The 26,227-nt window shown below is 31.8% G+C and overlaps 2 protein-coding genes across 5 annotated transcripts in view; both read left to right on the forward strand.

Moving 5' to 3' along the window:
• Positions 1–12,106, forward strand: part of LOC111704431 (trichohyalin) — a 50,959-nt gene extending 38,853 nt beyond the window's left edge. For 3 of the 4 annotated variants that reach the window (XM_023476667.1, XM_023476666.1, XM_023476670.1), the window contains 2 exons: positions 5,886–6,008; positions 9,795–9,899. In XM_023476667.1, coding sequence (XP_023332435.1) covers positions 5,886–6,008; positions 9,795–9,814 — 143 coding nt within the window. In that variant the 3' untranslated portion in view covers positions 9,815–9,899. Of the gene's footprint in view, positions 1–5,885; positions 6,009–9,794; positions 10,060–10,119; positions 10,293–10,909; positions 10,995–11,991 lie in introns of those variants that run through there. The other variant, XM_023476668.1, reaches the window with a different exon arrangement.
• Positions 12,107–14,993: 2,887 nt separating this feature from the next.
• Positions 14,994–24,604, forward strand: LOC111704432 (type-2 histone deacetylase 2). Its single transcript, XM_023476671.1, has 7 exons — positions 14,994–15,125; positions 16,706–16,835; positions 17,000–17,073; positions 18,470–18,574; positions 20,234–20,311; positions 21,327–21,894; positions 23,452–24,604. Exons 1-7 carry the CDS (start codon positions 15,067–15,069, stop codon positions 23,863–23,865), a joined length of 1,428 nt encoding a protein of 475 aa, XP_023332439.1. The 5' UTR covers positions 14,994–15,066; the 3' UTR covers positions 23,866–24,604.
• Positions 24,605–26,227: the final 1,623 nt, after the last annotated feature.

Here is a 26,227-nt window from a genome sequence, read left to right on the forward strand (position 1 = left end):
AGTATTTTCTGTATTTTCAGTATTTTCAGTATTTTCAGTATTATCAGTATTTTCAGTGTTTTGTGAAATAAAGAATTAAGAATTTTTAAGATTGATTTATATTGCTCTTTCAGTGTATAAATCGGTCGTTCCACTGTAATTTCATTAGAAGTAAATATTGCCATTTACTGATCACCACTGATTGATGGATTAATAACTCTGATTGGATAATGAGATAGACAGAAAGATAGATGTTACCGCCATACAATTTCTATTGGTTCAGAATAGACAACAAACACATGACTGAACCCTGATTAGATCAGGCGCTAATTGACTCGGCCCGGCATACAGGAGTGACGTTCGCCGGTACATGTGTATATAAAACATTTATGAATCGTAATTTATAATACTTCTGTTTATGGCTTGTGCTTATACCAGCTCCTTTAAAGGCCAAGATGTATTGGAAGACGGGGAGGGGGGGATAATTGCATGCGTGCCTTCATCGCAAATTTTCATTTTTCCGCGAACAAATGTATTTCAGGACAAAATCAATTGTATGGTTCAATTCTTCATTAATCATAAAGTTAATTTCCGTTTTGTAGTGAAGAATTTTCTAGATTTATACATCCTGCTCCGGGCCCGGTGTAATCCTTTAGGCCAATATTAGTTTTATCTAGAGGAACGAAGAGAACTGGATTTATATCCAGAGGCAAATGTAGAAACTAGAACGGGTTGGATCAAGAAAATAAGAACACAGTGGTCCATAAAAAAAGTGGAAATCAATGAAGACTTTCATATCACCAATTGTGTCTCTCTGTTTCAGTTTTGCGACGTTAGTGTCTCTCTGTTCCAGTTTGCGACGTTAGTGTCTCTATGTTTCAGTTTTGCGACGTTAGTGTCTCTCTGTTCCAGTTTTGCGAAATTGGTGTCTCTATGTTTCAGTTTTACGACGTTAGTGTCTCTCTGTTCCAGTTTGCGACGTTAGTGTCTCTATGTTTCAGTTTTGCGACGTTAGTGTCTCTCTGTTCCAGTTTTGCGACGTTGGTGTCTCTATGTTTCAGTTTTACGACGTTAGTGTCTCTCTGTTCCAGTTTTGCGACGTTGATGTCTCTTATGTTCCAGTTTTGCGACGTTAGTGTCTCTTTGTTCCAGTTTTGCGACGTTAGTGTCTCTATGTTCCAGTTTTGCGACGTTAGTGTCTCTTTGTTCCAGTTTTGCGACGTAAGTTTCTCTCTAATTTAACAGTTTAGTCCTTGTCCCAGCAAACTGTGACTTTTGATGACAATTTTACATATAAAGCATGTACATTTTAATTTTTTTCTCTTTTATACTTGTATGTTGGCGGATGCGCTTTAAATGAAAAAGTATAAAAAGACAGCAACTTATTTTTAAAGTGTTAAACTATTGTTGAATTATTGTTAAAAGGTGTGTGAAAAGAGATTTGTAAAAAAATGAAACGGAGTAAAAACTGTTTTTTAAATACGTGTAGTTGAAAGCAAAATTAAACAAACGGAAAACTGGAAAAGAATTGAAAAAGATATAAGAATATAAACGTGAAAATGGAAGATTAGAGGAAACCCAAATTTACTTTGACATCAATTGTTCAAAAAATATGTATGGCTGAGGTTGATAAAAAGCATGATCAAAAACTGGAAAATAATTAGAAATATAAGAAGGGAGATTAAAAGAAAAGTAATGAGGAACCTAAAAATAATTCTGATTTCAATTTTTCAACTTTTTAAGAATTATGTAGTTGAGAGAAACATAATTTATAAGTATAAGAATAAAGATGTGAAAATGAAAGATTAGAGGAAACGAGGTGGAAGAGTACAACAAAACCCAAATTATCTCTGACATCAATTTGTTTTTGTTTCTTCAACAGGGACACTAAGTGAGTACAATGTATCTCGGACAAAAAGTAAAAACTTTTACTTTTAAAATATAAATTTACATCCTTACAAAGTCATTTTTAATATTAAAGGGACTGTAAATGTGATTTCAAGAGAACCTCCATTGATAGAGCGGCATGTCAGATTGATAACAGTATCCTTAAAAGCTTTATCTGATCAAGGGTGAAATAGCTATCAACGTTTTTTTTAAACTTTATTCATATTTGTGGTTTTTATGAAAATGGACGTTTTTAGCTTCAGAAAAATTGTTAACACGTTAAGCCAGAAAAATTACGTTTCATGGGCATCGGTTATAGCCCTCTTTAGATGGAGGGTTATTTAAAATTACGAGGACAGTCCCTTTAAATAGATGATTTTTCCTCTGATATCATAATATGTCATCAAGTTTCAAACTGACATGATTAAAGTTTCAAACAATTTTGCAATAATCAGGTTAATATTCAGAAGAAGGAAAGTGAGCGATTTAATATCTCAACTTTGCTAATTCAAACTTAATTCGGATTTTAAACTTTAATCTCATCAAGATTTTGGGACAGGGAATTAAAGAGTTAAATTAAGATTTTGTGTTGAAACCAAAAATGTCAAACTTGGATCATGAATTCTTGAGGAAATGTGGAAGTAGTGTTGTTTTTCATATATAATTCTTCTTTTTCATTAGTCATTTTCTCATTAGTTTCTCGAGCCTTAGGCCTGTATATATTGAATCATTATACTAATAAATATGCGTAAATAACACGTACAAATATAGAATTGAAATAAAATCAATACAAATTTTGAATTTAATAATAACAAAAAAGGTGTAAAAAGTTTAGAAGAGCCCCCTCACCAATGTTAAGAGGATTAAACTGCTTAAAGGGACTGTGAGTAATTTAAATGACTCCAAAGAGACTGTAAAGGAAAAATTAAAGGGGGTATAGGCTGAAACCTGAGAATCTCAAGATTAATACTATACGAATCTTATACAAAATCTTACATATATATATACGTTTTGGTATAATTTTGACACAGTTTTATATCAATTTCTCGAGACAGAAAAATCAGATAGAACTCTTATATGCCTCAATCAACTCCTGAGATTCTCAGTTTTCAGCTTATACCCCCTTTTATTTTTCCTTTACAGTCCCTTTAGCAAAGATGACAATGCCCGTTTACCAAAGATATTCTTGAAGCCTGTATCTGATCAACAGTGAAGAAGATATTGTCGTTTTTCTAGTTTCAAAGGTTTTTATTTTTCTCATTTCTTTGTTTTCTTGCAGTAGAAATGCTCATGTCCCTTTTGTAGAGAAACCACAATTGAAAATTTCAAACTTTTAAATATTGATAATTAATACTTGATCACACAAAGCTTTTATACGGGCACCGCCCCGTTAGGACTCTGACATTGCCCTATTTGCATTGAAGGGTCACTTGAAATTACGCTTACAGTCTCTTTAATTTAAATTGTTTATGTAAAATCCCCCCCTCTCTATAGTTGAGTTGATTTTAAATCTTGAAGTTGTGGATTAAAGATGAACTATAAGATTGTTTAGGCTCAGCTCTTGAAAGCTTAATCTTCTTGAGTTCTTGATCCAATCCTTTAATGAATAAATAACAGAGAATAAATAAATACATTTTATTTTTACCATTCAGAATCTAAAAAGGTTTGGTTTCATCTAGACTCTGGTATCTTAAGACATTGACGACGCATTTAAACAAATACTCGATTCACATTGGTACCTTTATGTGAGCAAAAATTATATATTTAGCTAGGTATACTTTTTATCGGAAAACTAGCCGGGGTGCCCGGCGTTACCCGTGAAATAGATAAATTTTGAATTAAAAGAAATTATTTTTAAAAAAAAATCGAATTTTGTTTTTGCCTTTGTTAATCACAGAGTACCCATGGGTTTCCTAAAAAAATTTCAGCCAATTTGGTCCAGCCGTTAGGCCAGCTAAAGCTAATATATTAAAAAAATATACATTATAGCATTATTATAAAAAATTGTCCATTACTTTTCAGCTTTATACAAGAAAATATAAATATCATAAAAATAACCTATTTTGAGATTTTCTTGTTTATCCCAGGTAACAATTTTACGGAAAATCCGCGGAAATTCCCAGGAATCTTTCACAGGAAAATCCGGTGAAAATGTCGACAGCAATTCCGAGGAATTTCTCGGTACCCATTCCAAGGAATTTCTCATAACCAGGTCCGAGGAATTTCTCATAACCCTATCCAGGGAATTTCTTGTTACCAATTCTGCAGAAAACCCGTAGAAAATGTCGACCACATTTTTGGAATTTCTTAGGAATTTCCAGAGAGAGTTCCTCAGGAATATCTTAACATATTCTTAGCATATTCCTGAGTACATTCACTAACGAGGACTTAGACTTAAAAGTAGTGAAAAACTTAACAACTATCTATATAGCCTCTCCAACTTTTTAGAAGTACAACCAACTTCTTAAGTCAGAACGTTATAGTCGTTTTTGATCTTACTGCAGTTGTCATGTATTTTGTTTATTCAGACAACTGAATTGTCAAGAAAAAATGAAATAAAATTTTCAAAATATTTTTTTAAAAGATGGTTCTAAAGTAAATTATCATTTTTTAAGGATGCAAAGAAAAAAGATTTAGTTAGGGCAGTGCATAATAGAAGAGAACCTCAGAGACACCTATTGGAGAAAAACGGAACTCGAAAATTCTTTGAGAATTCCTCAGGAATTTCCGGAGAAATATTCATAAGAAATTCTGAGGAATTTCTTGAGAAAAATTCCAGAGAAATTCTCAGGAATTTTTTGAGACTTATTCACTTATTTAATTCCCCTAAAAATCCGTAAACTTGTAACCAAGTCCTAAGAATTTCTTAGAAATTTCCGGAGACAAGTATTCAGCAGAATTTCTCAGAAATTTCTTGGGGTGAAATTCCGGAGAAATTCCCAGGAATTTCTCGAAACCAATTCTCTTATTATTGTAAGCTCGTTCATTAGGATTTGTGGTTTTATGAAGATAGGAATTTGGTTTGTTTATATTTAATATTGATTTAATGTATTAATTATGCAGTCTTAACTATATGTATTCTTACAATAAATATATGTATATACCTACATTGTACAGACTGAACTATAAAACAAATAAATTATAATTAACTATGGAATTAACTTAAAATTAAGTAATAAATATGGGATATCCGATTAGAACTCCGGAACCTCTGGACCGATTTGATTTTGATTTTGATTGGGAAACTAGGTAGAACCACGGGAATGTGTCTAAAGCAAGAAAATCTTAAGTTGACTTGAATTTTTAAGAGATATTCTAGTTTCCAGGCAAAGCTGGGTTCCCAAGCTAGTTTTCTTATATAGTTATACAATATACAATATATAACCCTATTTGTAAAGAAAAATAGAAATAAATAGATAGAAGGATAAATTTGGGATAATTGTTTTTCTTTAGTTGGTTGAGCACAATATGAAGGACAAATTAATATTATTGGATATATTTTACAAGTACGCCCATTGTACCAGAAAGTTGTCAGAAAATATTAGAAAGTATGGATGGAAGTCATGAAAAATGCAAGATTTTTTTATTTTTTAACTGGCTCACATTTTTGTCGATGTTCATATTAAATTTTCTATTATTTTTTCTTCATTTCTATATCTTTAAATTGATTAACAGTCTTTTTGTTAACCTAAAATATAAGATAAATTATATATCTCAAAAAATCACATGTTTTCTGACCAATGACCTGTTTAAACCAAATCAAATTTACAATTTTGGTTTGGCTTTACGTTAGGAAAAAATAAGGTACATACAATATATGGTTCATTACGCTTCGTTTTTAAATGGCACATTAAAACTTTATAGAGTTTCTTAAAATATATTCAGGACATGACTTACTGTTATTTAGTTTCGCGCGTTTTTGAAATTATCTTGGTTTAGGTAGAGCCTTAATTATGAAGGTTGCCGTTTTATTATTTTCTAATCCAATAAAAATAATTTTGATGATTAATTTTTTTCAGGTTTATCCAGCAATGCATACTCTGTTCCGAACTTGAATCCCCCCGCAACCTCCCCTTCCACTCTACACCCATGTCCCTCTCCTCCTCCATCCACCTCAACTCCACCCCCGTCATATCCAACAGGAACATGAGGATACAAATATAAAAGAAACAGTAAACGTAATTTTAAAAACCTTCCATTTAAAGAGTGCATATCCAATACAAAACAGTTCCCTTTAAACCTTTGACTGATCGTAGAGGACAGAGAAATCGTTGTTTTTGTCTCTCAATGTTAAATAAAAAGCCATACATTGGAGGTTAAGCTATAGTGTACTGTGTGAACTCACATTTATTCCTGGAAAACCCATAACATTCTGTTTCAACCGCGGTTTTCAATAATTCATATTTAAATATTTATATTCTGCCACTTTAAGAAAGTAAATGTTAATCGATAAATATAAAACAGTTTTCTATAGAACAATAAGTAAAAATTTGTCATTAATTTATCAGTCAAAGGTTTCAAGGGGGTACCGTTGTGAATTGGGAATCCATGTTTTTAAATAGGAGGTCACTTATGATTACGATTACAGTCCCTTTCAGAAGAAAGTTTTTTATTCTCTCTTATTGGGTACAGAACCAGATTACTCTGGAATAAATGTCGTCTTTGTTCTTCTTTTTACATCATATGTGTCGCCATCGATTTTGCAAATCCGCAGTTTTCTGGTTCTCACTGTACAATGATCTATTTGTTTTGCTGGTGCCCCCCATTATCTCCCCAAATATTATTCTTTCAGTTTTTAAATTGAAAAAGAATACTTTAATATTTTGCTTTACAAATTGTTGTTCTATATTTGCCGTAATTCAAATTCTACAGTATGGAAAAAATACGATACATTGTTCTCTCGTTATTTTTATTTATTTTTTATTTTAAAATTCAAAACAAATCTAGTATTCAACATGGTGTATAATGACTTATTCCTGAATACGAACTACGGATATTAAATGATGCATTTTCTGGAATATTTGAAATTTTTCGCAACCTTTGATCCGCTATAGAATCATTTTGCATAAATTTCCTCTTCCCCCTCTTCTAAACTCGATCCTTGTTTAAAATATGAAATTTCAGTTTCTCGACATTTCTCAACTCTGGTAGAATTGGTTCTGTTTGTGCCTTGTTTAACTTTGAATAGGTTTCTATAAACTTAAAGGAACCTACTACATTATACTACAAACTATTTAGCAAGATAAAGTATCCTAAAATCAAAATTAAATCTACCAAGATAAAGTATCCTACATAATACAAAATGTAAAGCAAAATAAAGTATCCATATAATCCAAAATATCTCTAGTAAGATAAAGTATTCTTCATAATCCAAAATGTAAAGCAAGATAAAGTATCCTACATAATCAAAATATATCTCGCTAGATAAAGTTTCCTACATAATCCAAAATATATCTAGCAAGATAAGATATCCACATAATCCAAATTTTATCTAGCAAGATAAAGTATCCTACATAATCCAAAATAAATCTAGCAAGATAGAGTATACTACATAATCCAAAATATATCTAGCAAGATAAAGTATCCTACATAATCCAAAATATATCTAGCAAGATAAAGTATCCTACATAGTTCAATATATATCTGGCAAGTTAAAGTATCATAATAATCCAAAAGTTTAATATTAAAAAATTTATAAATATTTATATAGTTTAAAATCTGGCTCATTTCAAGTTTGAAATGTATCTTGAGCTATAAACCTGTTTCAATAACAAAACACGAGTGTAGATTACTTTTTCTTTTTTAATAGAATATCCCTAAACAATCCTGTTTAAACAGATAAAAAAGCAATTTCTTGAGTTTGAATTAATTTGTATTCACTAAGACTAGGTTTAGTTCTAACGACTTAATTAAATAAAGCTCAGGCTAAATTATAGGATTTGAACCATAAACTGCAGAATAGAAACATTTTATTCACAGCTTACAGAATAAAGGACATGGTACTTATTCGCAATAAAATACAGATGGGGGCCAGGGGGGGGTGCAGAGTCAGGGGCCTNCACTTCATGGGGGGGGGGGTTATAAATATTTTCAGGGATGATTTAAAAGGGAATGTTCCCTCCTGGACAAATTCTTATATGCCAATATTTTTAGTACTTTTCATTAGCAGTAAAAAATATGTTTATTTTTTGTAAATCAAATCAAAAGAAGTTTGCCCGACAAAATATGTCAAAATTAGTTAAAAGTTATTCATTACGAGGTTGCGTGATGTTCTTTTTAAAAACAGGATACATTTATCACATTCACTTTACAACGTACAGGAAAGCTAAGGAAAAATGATATTTTTATTTGAAACAAGTCGTATTTTGAATATTTTGCTGTGTTTTTTATTTAAAATGAGGATACACAGTATTGTTGCCTTTCTAAAAAAGTATCTAGATATTTTAATTTATGGAATAAATGCTTCACTGCAGGTGATTGGTTAAGTAGCATCTAATGTTAAGTACAGTGCATTATTATTATTTATATGCAATAAAACCACGATAGATCTTAACTGAGCTTGGTTGCTGGTTTGAAAATATAATGAAAAAGTGTAAGCTATCGTTAATCCCAGTTTCTTTATTATTAATTAAGTATTTGTAAAGAAAATAAGTTTCTCAAACAAAATGGAATAATTATGCATAATCTGAAAGTCCTGATTGATTGATTGATTAAGCTAAAAGGAAGAGTTCGAAATTGATTAAATTAATTAATTATTCAAATTTATTCTTAATTCAGGCAGGTAGGCTGTGTAGGCTTGGTTAAATGGTTTCCTTTATATTTGCATACAATCAAACAAACAATTAAACACTTTCACAGTTTTAAATATATTATAAAAATCATTCATGGCCCAGGGGGGGGGGGACTGGGGTATATATAGGAAAGGGGGTAAGGATTTAAATATGAGTTTTACAATTTCTAATTTTATTGTGCGCAATTCTCATTTTTCTTTGCAATACATTTGCTAGCGATTTTATTATTTATATAATTATAGATATTGTTAAAACAAGTATAAAAAGTCCCCAATGCTTTTTTGTCGTCTCCCAGTTTTATTTTATTTTGTTATTTTTATAATCATTATATTTTAGCTTCTTAAGCAATAATTTCCCCTATGTATCTATTGGATTAATATATCAAGTTCAAGAGAAGGTATGTCCCGCTATCTATCTAATTATCTAGCATACCTCATATGCATACATTGCATCAGTGCATACTGCATATGTGGAAAATTTAATTTTTTATCCGTAAATCGATGAAAAAAGCAAAAAATACACTGTTCGTTTAACATTAATTAAACAGCGTTCCTATTACTGGGACTTTAGAAGTAATATCAAGAGACCCTCCATGTTTGATTCACAATGGTACCTTTTAAACTTCAATTTGAGTAACAATGAGGAATACAATGTCGTTATTCTATATTAAAGAGTGCTGAATTTTGTTAGTTTCCTTTATTGTCTCTGTCTGCCACTTTTTTTTAAATCGAGGTTCACTTCAAATTNAGAGTTTATTTTATGAAAAGGGTGGGGGTAAAAAATCATTTTTATGGGAATATTTTCCCCTGAATTATTAAGATATGAATATAGTTCTCAATTTCTTAATTCATTCCGACCTGGAAGTAATTAATCAATAAATGCATAATATATTGATGCGCTTGAATGTCAAGGCTACCTATAGATCTATTCTATGCATGCTTTGAATATATTAAACTTGATGTACGTTCAGAAGCATGAATAATATTTAGCACATTCAGTAGATAGGTAAAAAATAAGCCAAAAGATTATAGAAACAAAAGCTTAATTGGTTTTCAGCCATTTTTGCTAATTCTCAAATGAATAACATTAAGCTTTTTTATTATTGTTTATTTATATTGTGAATATCCCTGCGTAAAGAGGTCCAAACGAAGATGTGAGCTACACCCACTCCCGGTCCAGTTCCCGCCATAATTCAGTACAGTACGAGCCATATTCCCGCCATAATTCGGTACAGTCTGATAGCAACTCCGCCCACACGTCGGCACAATACGATAGTCCGACGCGACTAGGCTCTGGGGTATGTACAGACGCGTCACAAAACTCTGTACATGAGGAGACCCCGATTGTACGCGGGCTACAACGGAGTACAGCATTTCATAACGCAATAACTTTACAAGAACAGGTGACAACATAAAATCAATTTTTTCAAAGATTCACAATTTTAAATATTTTATAAATTCAGTTGAAACTTGACGAGGAACGTGATAGATTGCGACGAGAGGAAGAGAAGGAAGAGGAACGAAGACGGGAGGGAGAGCTGAGATCTCGGATAGCAGCTGAGTATGAGCTCAAGCTAGTTGAAAAGGACCGTGAGCTGACCCGCTCAATAGACGAGCACAGGAGAGAACTATCAAGGTAAAGGTCAATCATATATTCAACAAAATTTATGAAAAATCAAAATTTTGTATAACATTTTTGTGTGCAATGTAATTCACGACATATTAAATATATTAAAGGGACTGTCTTCTGTTTAAAGCTTGACCTACCATTTAAAGAGGGACATGTCCGATTTTCAACGGTATCTTTAAACCCTGAGTATCGTTATTTTCTAAGTTTAAAAGTGTTGAATTCTGTAAATTGTTTTTGTCTTTGTTTTGTAGCAGAAATCTGCAAGTCTCTTTCATAAAAAAATTTTTTTTTAACAATTTCAAAATTACAAAAATGGATATCTCATTAATTATTGATCATATAAAATCAATAAAAGGTGCCATTGTAAATCGGACTGTATATATACCAGGTCACTTTAAGGCAAGATAAGAAAAGAAATTAAGTCTCTGGGACAAACTCTGAGTTTCTATAGACTATGAATTCTGTGAGATCAAAAACCTGAATTTGAAATATCAAAAAATTACGATCAGATCGCAAAGATATAGGGATTAGTACTTTTGAGTTTGTTGCAAAGACTCAATTTCTTTTCCGGAGTAAACTTTTTTTGTCAATCTATTTTTTGAATTGTTTTCTCCTGTGTCTAGGTTGAAGGAAGAGCATAGGATAGAACTGACCAGGATTAAAGAGGAGAAGAGTAGAATCCTAGAACAGACTCTAACCAAATACAAGGTTTAGAGTAAACAAATCTTAAATCAACAACTTTAACCCCCACCTCTCTCTTACAAACGACCTCCCCCCCTTTCAACTGCCCATCTTCTCAATAACATTCTTAAAATGTTCGAAAGGATTCACAGTCAGTTATCATTTTATTTTTTTCATTCAAACATTTTTGGAACAGTAAATTGCTTTCTTAGTGTTGTGTTCAGAGCTACAAAACGACATATTCAAGAAAATTAGTAATGTATCCATCAAGAAAAAACAATTTTAAAAGGATCAAATGTCAAAATAATGTTTTGCCCAGGAGATAAAGCCTAGAATTATAGTTTTATAATATCGATTATATCAATACAATAAAGACAACTTTTTTATTCAAGTTCTGATTGTTATCATGGTTTTTTCTAATCATATGTTTACAAGTAATCAAAGAGAAGCTTTTTTTATTAATAGATTTTCTTGACTTATATGTTTATGTGTATTATACTGTTAAACAGATTGATTGAAATCAAAATTAAAATCGAAAGTTGTCTTAATAGTATTGCTATAATCGCCTACCACCACTGTAATTGTTTTTTTACATTAATTGAACCATTTGAGCGATTTTTAAAAAAATAAGTTAAAACATTTTCCGATTCTGCACTTCTAGTTCGCTGTATAGAAGCTTGGGAAATGTGAAATGTCGGTGTCTGTTGAAAAAGGAATTTAATATCTAAATATTGTCATAGCAATTAAATAGTATTCCATTTCAAGCTATAAGTCCCGGTACTTCAATTATTGTTTTGAAAAAACGTGTAAGAGATTGGATTGTTTTTCCCACTATAATCCTTGCATCTTTGCTGTACGATATCTTGTAGACCTTTAATATTTAAAACTATGAGTTCTGTTAAATCAAATCAAAGTTTGAAAATTAAAAATTTGCACCAAAAGTTTGCAAAGATATAGGGATAAGAACTCATTCTGTTAAATATTTGATTAGACTTTGCCATTTCTAACTTGATTTAATTTGTAGAATGATGAGAACGAACGGATCTCTAGTCTCCGGAACGGGTTGGAGAATGAGAGGAGAAGGATTGAGGAGAGGGAGGAGAAGGTGCGAAGGGAGTGTGTGGAGGAGGTTTAGAAGGGGGGAGTATGAAACAAGAAATGCTGATGAAATCTTTAGTTCTTCAACAAAAATATTTTTTTTACTTACCAACAAAAAAATAAGAAGCAACAAATGTTACTTTAAAGTTTAAATCTGTATCCGACATTAAGTCGGGATTGGGGGTGTGTATAACTAACGCTGCCAAAAAAAATGCTAACAGCTCTTTAAATCATTTTTTAAGAAAAAAAGCAAATTTTAATTATCAATCAATTTCAATTTTTTCAAAGAAAACTGCAGTGTTAGTGCAATACAAACTGGGAATGCAAAGAAACGGTATTGGTTAAGTGTCTAGCGGAGTAAGAATTAGGTCTTTTTTATTTTAAAATATGTTGAATTCTGCAAATTTAATTCATGTCCTCAGCAGCATAAATCCTCAAATCACTTTTAAAGAGAGAACCAAAAAATGAAAAAAGGATATCACATTTATCCTTGATTAAAGGTTTAAAGGGTACCGTACTTGAAATTACGTCAAAATTAAAAAAAAAATTAAAGAGGTACCACCAACAGAACCAACTGAAATACAATTCTTTTATAAACGTTAAAAATATAAAATACTACAAGAGTATATATGTGAAAAGCTGGATTCTGGAATGTTCTCCGAAGAATAAAAATATTTATGAAATTCCGGTTTAGTATTGCCAGGCTTTAACTTGAGATGAAATATATTTTACACAATATTCACAAATGTGACACAACTATAGGCTCAATGAGAAGTTCAAATACATTTATTGTAAAAGAACGACTTCAACTTGAACCTTGGCCCTCACTGGAAGGGGTGGGAGAATTCTACTGGCTATTTTTTTTGTAGACTTTATTCTTTTTATCTTTTTTAAATAACAAAGTAATAGTGGTCGACCAGCCGATTTTTTTTATCAAAAAGATCTGTAATATCATGTGAGTTAATGTTCATTGTTGGAAAATAGAAATTATTTGATTTTAGTTTTAGGTTTTTAAAAACTCAACATTACATATGTCAAAGTTTGATTTGTTGAAAAATTCTCTGTCCCTAGATGAAATGTGTCCCTTTCCCTCCTTAATCCTTGGTCCAATCCATTTCCATTCTTTCGCACTCGATAACATTTCTGAGTTAAAATAATATTTGAGAACGTTATAGAAAAAGTCGGGTTCCACTCTGAAATCGATTTTTATGCTTTATTCCAAGTATTCTCTATTTTATTTCACACAATAAAAAATATTGTATTATTAATGTTATAAAAGGTTTTGGTGGCTTAAATCGATTTAGGGGTTTTTAAAAACTACAAATCGAACGAAGGCTATTTTTAAAAATACGACTAAATTGCCATAAACGTAAAACAAATTTCTTAACACCCCCACCCCTCAACGTTTTTTGTAAAAGAAAATCTCTCTGAAAAATCAGCTCATGAAACTTATCAAATATGCCAGAAGAGTTTGATTAATTTTATGAGAATATTTGATCAAAATAAAATCAGCAGAAACTTCATAAAATCACAAAATTTATTGTTAAATAATCTAAATTATGTTTATTTTTATTGTTTCTATTTTTGCATTTATGAACTAACTTAGCAGAATGTTCAGATATTTATGAAACTATAGACTAAAAGTCTCCATTTCTTTTTACAATTTTATCTTAAACTTAGGTCAGTCATCAATGAATAAAAGTAATTAACAGCTTATTCTTGAAATACAAATTTTTTTTTCTTGCAAAACTTGGTTTTAACTTTTAAAACTTTAAAAACTTGACACTGAAATTTATCTTTTTTTGTATAAAATGTTAAATATCATAAATCGTGCGATGACTAAAATTGTCTTATGTATTGTGTACACTGTACAGTATATATTAAGAAAACAAGAGTAAAATATTCCTCTTGTTTAAAATATTCAAACTAGATTTAGTTTTTACCTTTGAAATACTTTCAGACTTGTTAAAACTACATTAGCTTACTTTTCAAATCTAAAAACAAAACAAACAAAAAAAAAACCTTCCCCCTCCCCCTCCCTTCCATACCCTTTTGTACACAATAGGGATGATAGGGATGAAATGTAACTGTACATTTGTCTCAAATTCCAATTCTATATCTGAACTCTGGTTCTTTAAAATTACATAACTGCAGACCCCCGGGACAACTAACGTTATTTGTACAGAGATCGGAACTTTGATGTTGATATTGTTAATCTTGAGATCTCGAGATTAACAATACAAAAGTTTTGATTTCTCTATCCATACACGGTGTCCCAAAAAAAACATGGAAATTCAGTGACGAATTGGATATCGTCTTTGTTATGAATTAGCATTGTAATACCTAATTTTAAAAGCCATAATATCATTATGTCTGCTAGAGTCTATTTTATAAATGGGTAAAAGACTGTGTCTATAATGTCTCCGTAAGATGAACAGTGAAGACGGACAAGTTTACTCTGTTCGTATACTGCAATTTTCTTGTTTTACTAAGTACACCCTTATACAGTCAAAACATAAACAAACAAATGTGAACATAGCAGACGAAACTCTTACAGATTACAGCTTTCTCAGTAGGTATCACTATGCTAAATCAAAGAATTATTTATAAAGACGATATCGAATTCGTCACTGAATTCCCATGTTTATTGGAACACCCTGTAGGATTATAGAAAACTAAGCGGGATAGTACACAGATTGAATCATCCCCGGCCTCGTTTTTTTTAAGTTCGATTCAGATCAGTACCCTTACATGTTATCTGATCAATAATGTGGATGATATCGTTCATTGTTTCAGAAACCTAAATTTAAAAGAATCAATTTTCAAATAGAAAATAATGGATAGTTCATGCTTTTTTTATCAGATGAAGCTTTTGAGAATGCCTGCATTAATCGGGCTTGCCACTCTACGAATAAAGAAACTACATTCACATTCCCTTTAATATTCATGGTCCACCTAGGTGCTGGCCGAGGTGCAGAGGTTGAAGGCGGAGGCCAGCAGGATGGTTAAACTCCTCGCCCAGGAGATGGAGGAGGAGGAGAAGGAGATGTCCGAGGACAGGTACAAGTAAATATATGCTATACAGTGGTAACTAGAAGCTAGTGAAGCATGACGAGAACTACAAATATTTTTTTATACTTCAATCTAAAAATTAAAACGTGAGAAAATTGTTTAATTTTCATAAAATTACTTTTTTAAAACAATACAAAAATTGATTAGAGTAACATTTTTAGTAACGGTTAAATTTTAAATTGAAAACCCCTAGGAGACCTTTCAACGTAAGGAACGAAAGACGACGACAATAAATACACCTCTTTCTGGTCACCACTGTTTACTTTCAAAAATTATATTTTAAAATAGCTCTAATTTAAATTGTTTTGGAAAGTTTTTAGAAAATGAACAGGGCTGAAAGCTAAAGTTTCTAATAGAGATTTTTTTATAAACACTAAACATTTATCCTGTCATTTATTCCAGCCGTTCCAGTAATAAATCCACTGTTGTACATAATTTTTATAAAATTTGTTTTGTTTAGTTTTTATCTTTGTTATTTCTGGAGTGTAATTTTATTTCCAATTTTTTGTATCATTAGTTTTGTTCATCTCTGATCCCACTAATAATTATGGATGATAATAAGCGTATGTAATATTCTCTTTTTATTATAATATTCTGGAGAATTGTTCACTGAGCTCAATTAGTACTTTATTAATATATTGTAAACTCTTATTGATTACTGATATTATGATTTATGCTAGCATGCTTATACAGAGAGGATGGAGAATTATAGATTTGACAGTTATATTGACATAGGTGCAAGAAACGGGCCAAATATGGATCTTTCTTCTCTACCTTTTCTAAGATCTGTTTAAAAAAGCACAAACATACTTTTTTCGCTCTAAAATTAAGCCCTTACACATTATTTTTCTCAAAAAATGGATTGGCTGTACGTAGAAACTTGGAGATAGACAACTTTTGCGCTCGATAAATTTAAATATGCTGAAACTAAATGATAAAATATAAGATCTGCAGTAACTTATATTCAACTGTCTGAAATTTCAAACTTCTTATCTCTTAATATCACTCAGAAATCCATTGATCATTTTAGAGAAATAAAAACAAACTTAATGGATTCTCTTTGCTAATAATATTCTTTCCTACTATTTTTGAAAAAGAAATTTGGAATCATAAAAAGGCATTGGGTCTTTGCCACAAACTCAAGTTTTCTAATCCCTATAATTTTGCCACCTGATGGTGGAAACCTTTGATATTTTAGATGTATAATTTAAAATATCTAAGGTTTACATCATCAGGTTGCAAAGAGATATAAATCATATAATTAGAGTTTGTGGTAAAGACTTAATTCCTTTGCACCAATTATTGGTTTGAATTTAAAAGTTCTTCTATTGATGGGTTTTTCGTCATTGTTTTGAAGTCGCAAATCCAACTAATCATTAATTTAATCCCAATGGCATAAATCTCGGTAAAATTATAAAAATAGTTTGGTTGTAATTAATGTGTATAAAGAATAATTTAAAATTCAAAATATTCTTCCATAGTAGTAACATATTGATACAAATACAACACATAAATAAGAAAATAGACTCAAGTGCTTTAAAAAGAAATTATTTCAATTTTATATTTAGAAAACGAACTTTGAACCAGGAGGTTTCCAGTCTCCATCTCATCCTCGAGATGAGGACCTCTGAGCTGAGGACGCTCAGGGACAAGAACAATGTTCTGGAGGACAAGATGGAGAAGTTCGAAGTAATCAAGGTATTCTGAAAAACTTTAGATTAATAAAATAAAGATAAATTAATTTGACTTTTATATCAAATTATGTTTCCATTTTTTATTGGAAAAAACGAAGTAAAGAAATTGAAAATATTTATACACAGAAGAAAAAAATGCGGGAACTATTTGAACAAAAAAATGTTCAGGAGGAGTTAAATAAATCCAGAGCTCGCGTTGAGGATTTAGAAGAACAGTTGAGGATGAAGGACAGGATGGAAAAATAAGTATTCTCCCTCCCCCCCTCTCCTCCCCTCCCCTCCTCCACTCTTTAATCATATTTTTATCCTTTTAAGCCAGGCATTCGGACAGCCTGTATTATAGAAGTGTCAACATTTACATTTATAATATCCATGAATAACTAGAATAAAATAAGTTAAAATAAATTTTTTAAAACAAAAAATAAATAAAATTTGAAATTTCCGAATTTTAGAATGATTTAAAGTATAGATTGATTACCCTCTTTCACTGTTTTATTCTTATATTTATGTTTTCTATGTTCATTCATATGCAAATTATATTCACAATGTATTTCTAGTCAAAATCTAGAAAGAACATGGATAAATCAGGCCATTTTTATTCGAAAATTTTAGAATTTTAAAAGAAATCAAAAATGTTTCCCAACATAAAATTTTATTATTCCCTTTGGAGTAATTTTAGCAACAGGATCTGATCCAATTTGTGTTTTATCTTCAAAATGTGAAATTGTCTGTCTTCAAATGAATTTTCTGTCAGAAATTTGATTTTTGTTAAAAAGAATTCTGAAAAGTATTTTGTGCACAGTGAAAAAGCGCAATTTATGTCATCTATGTAAAATTTAAGAGATAATTAGAGAAGTAAAAATATTATTGATATCCCTTGTTTACAGTTAGAGATGTAACGATAGGATACATTTTTATTCTATTCTGTACATATAAATCAAATCTAACTAACCAAAAACTCGAGAGAAACAAACTGTAAACTGGTTGTTAGGATGCCTCCCCCCCCCCTGTTAACTGGTTGTGATGACCCCCCCCCCTGTAAACTGGTTGTGAGGAACAACCTAGATATTGTCTTATATATTTCAAACTGAGAATATTTCAACTTGAAACCCTTCTCCTGGCTTTGGCAGGATTCTTGAAACCAATTCTACAATTTAACATTTTAAACAAAGAAAATGAAAGGATGAATGAAGGATGGATGAATCAATAATTGAGTAAATGAAAATGAAAGGATGAATGAAGGATGAATAAATCAATAATTGAGTAAATGAAAATGAAAGGAAAATATTAAGGATATGAATGTAAGAAAAAATCAACCAACTAGTTAAAAGTTATATCTGCCAAAATAATTAAAGCTAAATTTTACAATAAAATTTTTATCTATCTATTCTTATAAAACTCTTGCTATCATATGGCTTTCTCTCTATTTACCTATGTATCTATCTACATTCTACATAAATCTATCTCTCTTTCTATCCGACTATATCAATCTATTTATGTGTCTGTACCTATAAATCTATCTATGTGCTCATCTATCTTTATATGTGTTTAATTATCTATCTATTAATCTAATATATCTAAATATATGTATAGATCTATATCTAAATAATATATCTTTATATCTATCTATCTATCTAGGCAGCTATCGTATGAGAAGTGTGAGCTCGAGCAGAGTATGGAGCAGAAGAGCAGAGTTGCTGAGAGGATGAGTCAGAATGTTGAGGAGCTTCAGTGGAGGATCAGGTATCAAGTCAAAGGAGTTGAGTCTTTTTTATATTCTTTAGAAATTTCTATTCTTAAATACATGGGTCCCCTTTAACAGTTAAATAGGAAGACGACATTTAGACAATCCCACAAACTCAATTTTTTTAATCCCTGATATAATCTTTGCAACCTGATGGTTTAAAAGACATTGAGTTGCCAATAAAAAAGGATTAAAAAATCGGATGAAATGTAAAGCTGTATCAAAATCTCCATGTTTACAATGCTAGCTTCTCTTTCTGAAGAGATATAAAGAGGAAAAATAAAAATTAAAAATACTTTTTACTTTTATAATGATTTCTACAGAAACATCGATTATAAATATATAAGATAAACTAAACATGAGTCTCTAAATTGATTAATATGATGAAACACATATTATAAAGGGACATGTCCGATTAATATGGTTGAAAATATCGCAGGTTTCCTACCCGCGCAAATCTGCCCCTTAGTAAACGTAAATTCAACCTATATGTAGCATAAAGTCTGACCGCATCAACATTGTTGCACCGGCTAGTCCTGTCCATAAAGCTAGGTACAGTACAAACTGGGACCGGAAAGGTTGACCCGGCTCGGAAATTCAAATGTACTACGGCAGGGTGTGTATCTTTGTTTATGACAATTTTCCCATTGTTTCTGAAGCAAGTGTTTCGCTACTTAGCGATTTCCCTACAGACCTAATGAAATCTTTATAAGTACCGAGTGGTATTTCTCTGGACAGGATTGTAAGACTTCCTTCTCTCAACGCTCTCCATAACAAAAGGATGATAATAAGGTTCCGAACGTTTATTTCTCTGAGTCTTCAATCTAAATAATTTTTATAAGCCCACAGAAAAAGCATTGAGTGATAAATCATACAAGCACAGCAATAAATCAACTCAGGCATTAAAAAACTGTGGAATGGAACCAATACATTACATTATAAGATATCAACCATAATCGAACATAAATAAGCAAGATTCATATAAATATAAAGCATAATTACCGCAGTGATCCTAGAATTTCACACGGTTTAATAATAGACGATCTTACATGAAAAACAAATATATACTAAGGTAGAATCTGCCCGCTTCCACGCAGAAAACTTGCGCATGCGTAGTCGGTCTGGAAACAGCTTCTAAAACTAGCTTTTTACAATACGTTCTGTACAGATCCGCAGGGAGAACTCAGGGATTCACAGGGGCATCACATAGACTTTATGAACGCAGCATGGCTCGCGTAACAGCAAGAAATGCGATAAGAGTACGTCACAGTCCCGTAAAGATACTGTTAATAATGTTCCTGTTTTGGGTTGATTATAAAATCTGCAAGACGTTTTTTATAGAATATTTGCAAAAGCTTTTATAAACCTTGATTGAGGGTTTTATGTTATTGCCTACGGTTGGTTAACAAAAGGTCTGCGGGTGGGAGTTGAGCCAAAATATTCTCGGGTTTTATCCTTCCATCCTTCCAAACTTTTTAGATAAAAATAAAAATATTTCTTCATTTTTTTTACCATCTTCGTCGAATAGTTTTATCTGGGAAAAGTTTAGAAGTAAGCTTGACTTGTAGACACAAACTTAAATTGAAGAGGATTAAGATCAGGGGATAAGGAGAAGGCTTTTACAAAAAATCATAATTTTGATTTTTAATTTGTTTTAGAAATAATTTTGAGTTGCCATTGTCTGTTGTTGGATCAGAACAGCCATCTTCTCTTCCAGATTGTTCCGCGCATTCCAGGTAAAAAAACTGTACACTGTACAGCCCATGTATTCTTGATTGATTGAGTGATTGATAACTATACTTTTTTAATATGGATTTAAGAAAGTTTTCTTTCTTATTTAACCCTCGATTTGTAGAATACAGCATTTCCGACATGTACCCTTTTTACATCTTTTGTCATAGCATTTATTTGTTAAACTTTAAAACGCTTTTTATTGTTTATAAATTGTCAAAATAAGAAATTTTGCTGTCGTTTAAAGGTACCATCGTGAATTGAACATGTCCAATTCTTTCATTGAATTCGTTTGAATATACATAGTCCCTGTGATGCATTATTTAAAAAAGGGGTTCGAATTTTATTCTTTTTCTTTTTTATTTCATAACTTCCTCCCTTCTTCCTCTTCCCCCTTTCTGACCAATTTTTGATAATTGATTGTCCACCATGTCCAACCCCCCCTTGGGATTGAGATATTTTCTAAATTAACCTTTTCTATTTCTGGAGAAAAATGAGAATTTAGTTTCCCTGGTTTCCCCCCAATTTTCTCTGAAGGTTTAGTTATTTCCAGTTCACAAAGGAAGCCTCAAAATATTTACTTTAGAGCTGAGTCCAGTGTACTCAAGGGGTGGGGGGGGGGAGCTTGTGTTTAATGCAAGAAAGGGATTTCTTTAAAATTTTACTATGAAGGATCAGAAAACCTCAAGAACTAGTTTTCTAAAGCAATACCACTAATTCTGAACTGAACTAAGAATGGCAGGAATCGTTGATTGTTACATTCAAACGTTACAATAGAATTATCAGACAATCCCTATTTCACTCTCCCTGGTTTTACACTCCTTGGCAAATCCACAAAGGATGAGACTATAAAGATGAAGAGACTGTACGGTTTTTTTTCAGTTTTTTTTTGTTTCCTGCAACTGTGAACTGTTCCTTTCTTATTACATATTAGGGTTAGCATTTAAAAACTTTATATACTATGCATTATGTAAGACAGAAAACAAATACCAGTCTTTTACAAACTTTTGTTTCGTTTAGGTCTCCAATAACAAGCCCTGTTCATAGACCTAGCAGTACCCCTCTCCCCATCCTCGGGGGCAGAAGCCCCACCAACCTTTACTCCCCTTGCTACAGGGGCGACCAGTCGTCCAACAAGCAGCCATCTCCCTCCGTCCTCAACCAGAAGAATACTTTATCTAATGAACCAGGTTTTCCATATTTTGCTCCGACCCAACCCTCCTCATCCTCCTCCACTCCTCTCTTCTCCGTATCTGAAAAAGTGCAACCAACCTCGAGTGAGAAATGCGGGAACAACAACCCTGATTTATCCAAAAATAACAAGAGAGAAAACCAGCAAAATATTAATAAGGAAACAACACCCATCACTACCACCATCCACAACAATAACCCAATGCATACAGCATTCAACAACAACAACAACTATACATCACAAAACATTAATATTAACAATATAACCACGAGTAACACATCTAACACAATGCAGAGTATGAGCCCTGCAATCAGCTCCCCAACCCACCAGAAATGGAACTGTTTCAGTGTTAGCAGAGAGATGATTGAAGCAACCTCGTTCCAACCAACGTCTCAGGTACAATTCTACTTTCTTCCGGTTTTAAATTTGAAAATTGGGATTTTCTCAAATCAAATTGGACAAAAAGATCTGTCAAATTGCAGATTTTATGTTTAGTTGCAACTGGCAACTGTACATACTGATGTCTCGTTTTAGCAATACCAAAATATTGAACAATGTACAGTAAGAAACAGAAAACTTCGGGAAACAAGACGACATTATATAAATATTGATGTTGTTAGAAAGCAACAAGTTATACTGCACTGCACTACTGCTGCGACTGATATTCATTAAACTCTTTAAAACATGACTGAAGCCTAAAAGTCGTGTTTCTATTTCACAGTTTTTGGTTCTCACTGTGTAGCTATTTTCTCTTTATTATATGGACTTACGTCGTGATTTGAAGGGATCAACTCGATATTTCCAATTAACAACTGGACCCTTTGTTCTACAGATCTTTGTCTTAGCAAAGATTATTTAGATTTCCTTGTTTTATCTGAATATTTTTAATTTTTAATTTTCAATTTTGGTTTCTTTCAAAAGTTTCTTGCAAATGTATCCAGCAGAAACAGGAATGGAAATAGGCAGAAAATATATCTTTTTTGGATAGAAAAGAGGCGATATCTTCTCCATCGTTACTCAAATAAAGACAGTATACCGCTGTGAATCTGACATTACATAAAATTACGCCGACAGGCCCTTATTAACTATACACAGTCCCTTTACGCCTTAACTATACACAGTACCTTTAATCCTTAACTATACACAGGCCCTTTAATCCTTAACTATAGACAGTAACTTTAATCCTTAACTATACACAGTCCCTTTAATCCTTGACTATACACAGTTCCTTTAATCCTTAACTATACACAGTTCCTTTAATCCTTAACTATACACAGTCCCTTTAATCCTTAACTATACACAGTCCCTTTAATTCTAAACTATACACAGTCCCTTTAATTCTAAATTATACACAGTCCCTTTAATTCTAAACTATACACAGTCCCTTTAATTCTAAACTATACACAGTCTCTTTAATTCTAAACTATACACAGTCCCTTTAATTCTAAACTATACACAGTCCCTTTAATTCTAAACTATATACAGTCTCTTTAATTCTAAACTATATATCGAAAGGTTGACTGTAACCCAATCTGTAAACTGTCAGTGACAATGTTAATCCTGGATCATATCATCAAACTAACTTATCATAAATATTTATAAAGAAAACTTCTCATCAACTTCTTTAAATAAATAATATTTTTTTAAAACATATTTTTCAAGATTTTTTCTAAATAATTAAAATTGTGAATATTATGCTTCCGAGATATGTAAATAGAATTGATTGACTCTTAGGGCGGAATCCAACAAGGGTTTAAATTATTTTTTTTTTAGATTTAACAATTTTTTTTTTTCTAAATTTTCTGATTTTAATGGTCCGTGATTTGACTTTTAAGTAATAAATTATTTAAAAGCTTTGTAGGATGAGAATATTTACCCTGTATTGTTGTAGGATGAGAATATTTACACTGTATTATTGTAGGATGAGAATATTTACCCTGTATTGTGTTGTAGGATGAGAATGCTGCGACAAGTGATTTCTCTCCGAGCTCGGACGGACTAGCGACGAGTCTTCCTGGAGAACAGGGTTCCGAAACCGACAATAACCTTCAGGAGAACGACAGCGACAAAGAGCTGGACGAAGAGAGCGACAAAGATGATGTGGACAGCCTGGACGAAGGTTTGGGAGATATTTCCAGTGAGAATGAGCACCCGGAGAGTCCACAACCTGAGAAGCTGGATCAAGGATCGGAGAAGGACGGAGCTCCTCTTAGTGAACGCAAACTAAGCATCACCAGTCTTCAAAACTCTGAGATGAAACTGGAATTATCCAACCCAACCGTGTCCCCCAGTAAAATCCCGCAGAGCCCCACTAAAAACTCAGATAACAGATTACCGTCTAGAATATCCTTTGAAACCCCGCTCTAAACACTCTTAACCCATAAACCCTTGAGTAACTGTCATGGAATATCGCCTAGCTAGAATGATTAAAAAATTACAATTTTTTTTACAAAAAGTAGGCTCTACATACTTAGAAGTGATTGAATTTAATGTGAAACAATCAAATCTTTTTTTGTCAATTGAACTAAAACCCCTTGCTCTTCCATCGAATTTTCTTTCTGGTAATCTCTTATACTTAAGGTAAAGGGAAAGAATGCGTAAGTTTTTTGCAAATGTAATAAGATCAGAACTAAAAGTAATTTCTTTAATTGTTCTAATTTCATTTTGTGATAAAATGATGAAATTGGTCCGGTTTCAACTTTCAGTTTACAATCCCACAACAGGGTCGTCTTTTATCTTTTCATCTTTGGTATTTTCTACATGTTCTACAGTCTACAAGTATATACACCTGTCCAAGGGTATAATTCATCTCTCAAAATTCTAAACATGATCCACCCATTGCCATAACTATTGAAAGAATTCCACTCGTTGTATTGCTGACGTGCATCCTCCCCCCCCCCACATCACAAATGGCCATATCATTGTTCAAAATTGTCAAGACTTAAAAAAATTGTAATAACATCAGGTTGATTTTTGTTTAAGTTAAACCCCTAAATTGATTTGTTTTATTTGATAAGATTCCTTCTATCCCTAACCAAGAAAAAAAATGAATAAACCCTAGAATTTAGGATGATGTTGAAATTCAATAAAATTTTGCAAAACTTTATCTTTTTTGTACAGAAATAAAGTTTTGCTTCCATGCATATCATATTTAATCTTTAAGATCCAAACTTGTATATAATTTAACAGACAGGCAGGTTAAAAATTAGAGTATATATTTAAGAAAGGATTGCAAAGAGATATTTTGAACTGCCTGCACATGGTTTCTCTTAAGATGTTTCTCTATGCATCCTATTTTAATATCAATACTTATTTAGTCTGTATACATAGCTGTCAATTATGTATAACTAAACCTATAATATATTTGTATATGTATGATGCATTCTGCCATTAAATGCTTAATTAGAAATAAATTGGATTAGATTGGTTACATAATTATCTTTATTATTTTTACAACATTTTGTGTGGATATATACTTCTTTTGTTAGGTTTACAACATTTTGTGTGGATATATACTTCTTTTGTTAGGTTTACAACATTTTGTGTATACATACTTCTTTTGTTAAGTTTACAACATTTTGTGTATAAATAGTGTGGATATATACTTCTTTTGTTAGGTTTACAACATTTTGTGTATACATACTTCTTTTGTTAAGTTTACAACATTTTGTGTATAAATAGTATATACTTCGTTTGTTTGGTTTACAACATTTTTTGTGGATATACATTTCTTTTTTATTAATTTTACGACATTATGTGTGGATATATACTTTATTTGTTTGTATTATAACAATTTTACGTGAGAAAGATTATTAATTTTAACCACGGATGTACATTTTATTACGAAAAAAAAAACATTTTGAGTTTTCTAATTTTCTTTTTGAATGATTTTCGATCTTTCTTTTAATTAGAAACAACATTGTACTTTAATTGCTTTAACAGATATATCTCTGCAAGTCTAGGCACATTTTAAGAAATACAATGTAATATGATACATAGGGCTCCACGAAAGCTATGCACCAGTAGTTTTTGCTTCAATCCATTATGGCAATTCTATGTGAAAACTTGCATTGCCCCGCAAGCCCTATCCGCAGCGCTCGGCCCTCTTTCAGTCTGATCCTAATTCCTAAGGCGCTGAAAGAAAGTCAATGACTGATGTGAATTGAATTGATTAGCATGTTCTTAAATGTATCTATATATCAAAAATAATATACGCATCACTAAATATGAATACTTCATTTATTCGGTTTCGAGCTTGTTCAGTATTTCAACCGGTATCCCAACGCAAGAACTCAGCGATAACATTATTGACCGTTGCTCAGTATTTTAACCGGTATCCCAACGCAAGAACTCAGCGATAACATTATTGACCGTTGTTCAGTATTTTAACCGGTATCCCAACGCAAGAAGAGATAACATTATTGACCGTTGTTCAGTATTTTAACCGGTATCCCAACGCAAGAAGTCAAAGATAACATTATTGACCGTTGTTCAGTATTTTAACCGGTATCCCAACGCAAGAACTCAGCGATAACATTATTGACCGTTGTTCAGTATTTTAACCGGTATCCCAACGCAAGAAGTCAAAGATAACATTATTGACCGTTTTTGATTTTAATCGTTGATAAATGAGTATCAGAAAAATGTCGTACTTTTTATGAGCTCGCCATTATGAAGTTCAAGTTCAGGGTTTGTTCGCACAGATTATTTTGATTTTATTAATTAAAGT

This window comes from Eurytemora carolleeae, unplaced genomic scaffold, assembly GCF_000591075.1.
Source record: "Eurytemora carolleeae unplaced genomic scaffold, Eaff_2.0 scaffold611, whole genome shotgun sequence".
In the NCBI taxonomy this organism is placed as follows: Eukaryota; Metazoa; Arthropoda; class Copepoda; order Calanoida; family Temoridae; genus Eurytemora; species Eurytemora carolleeae.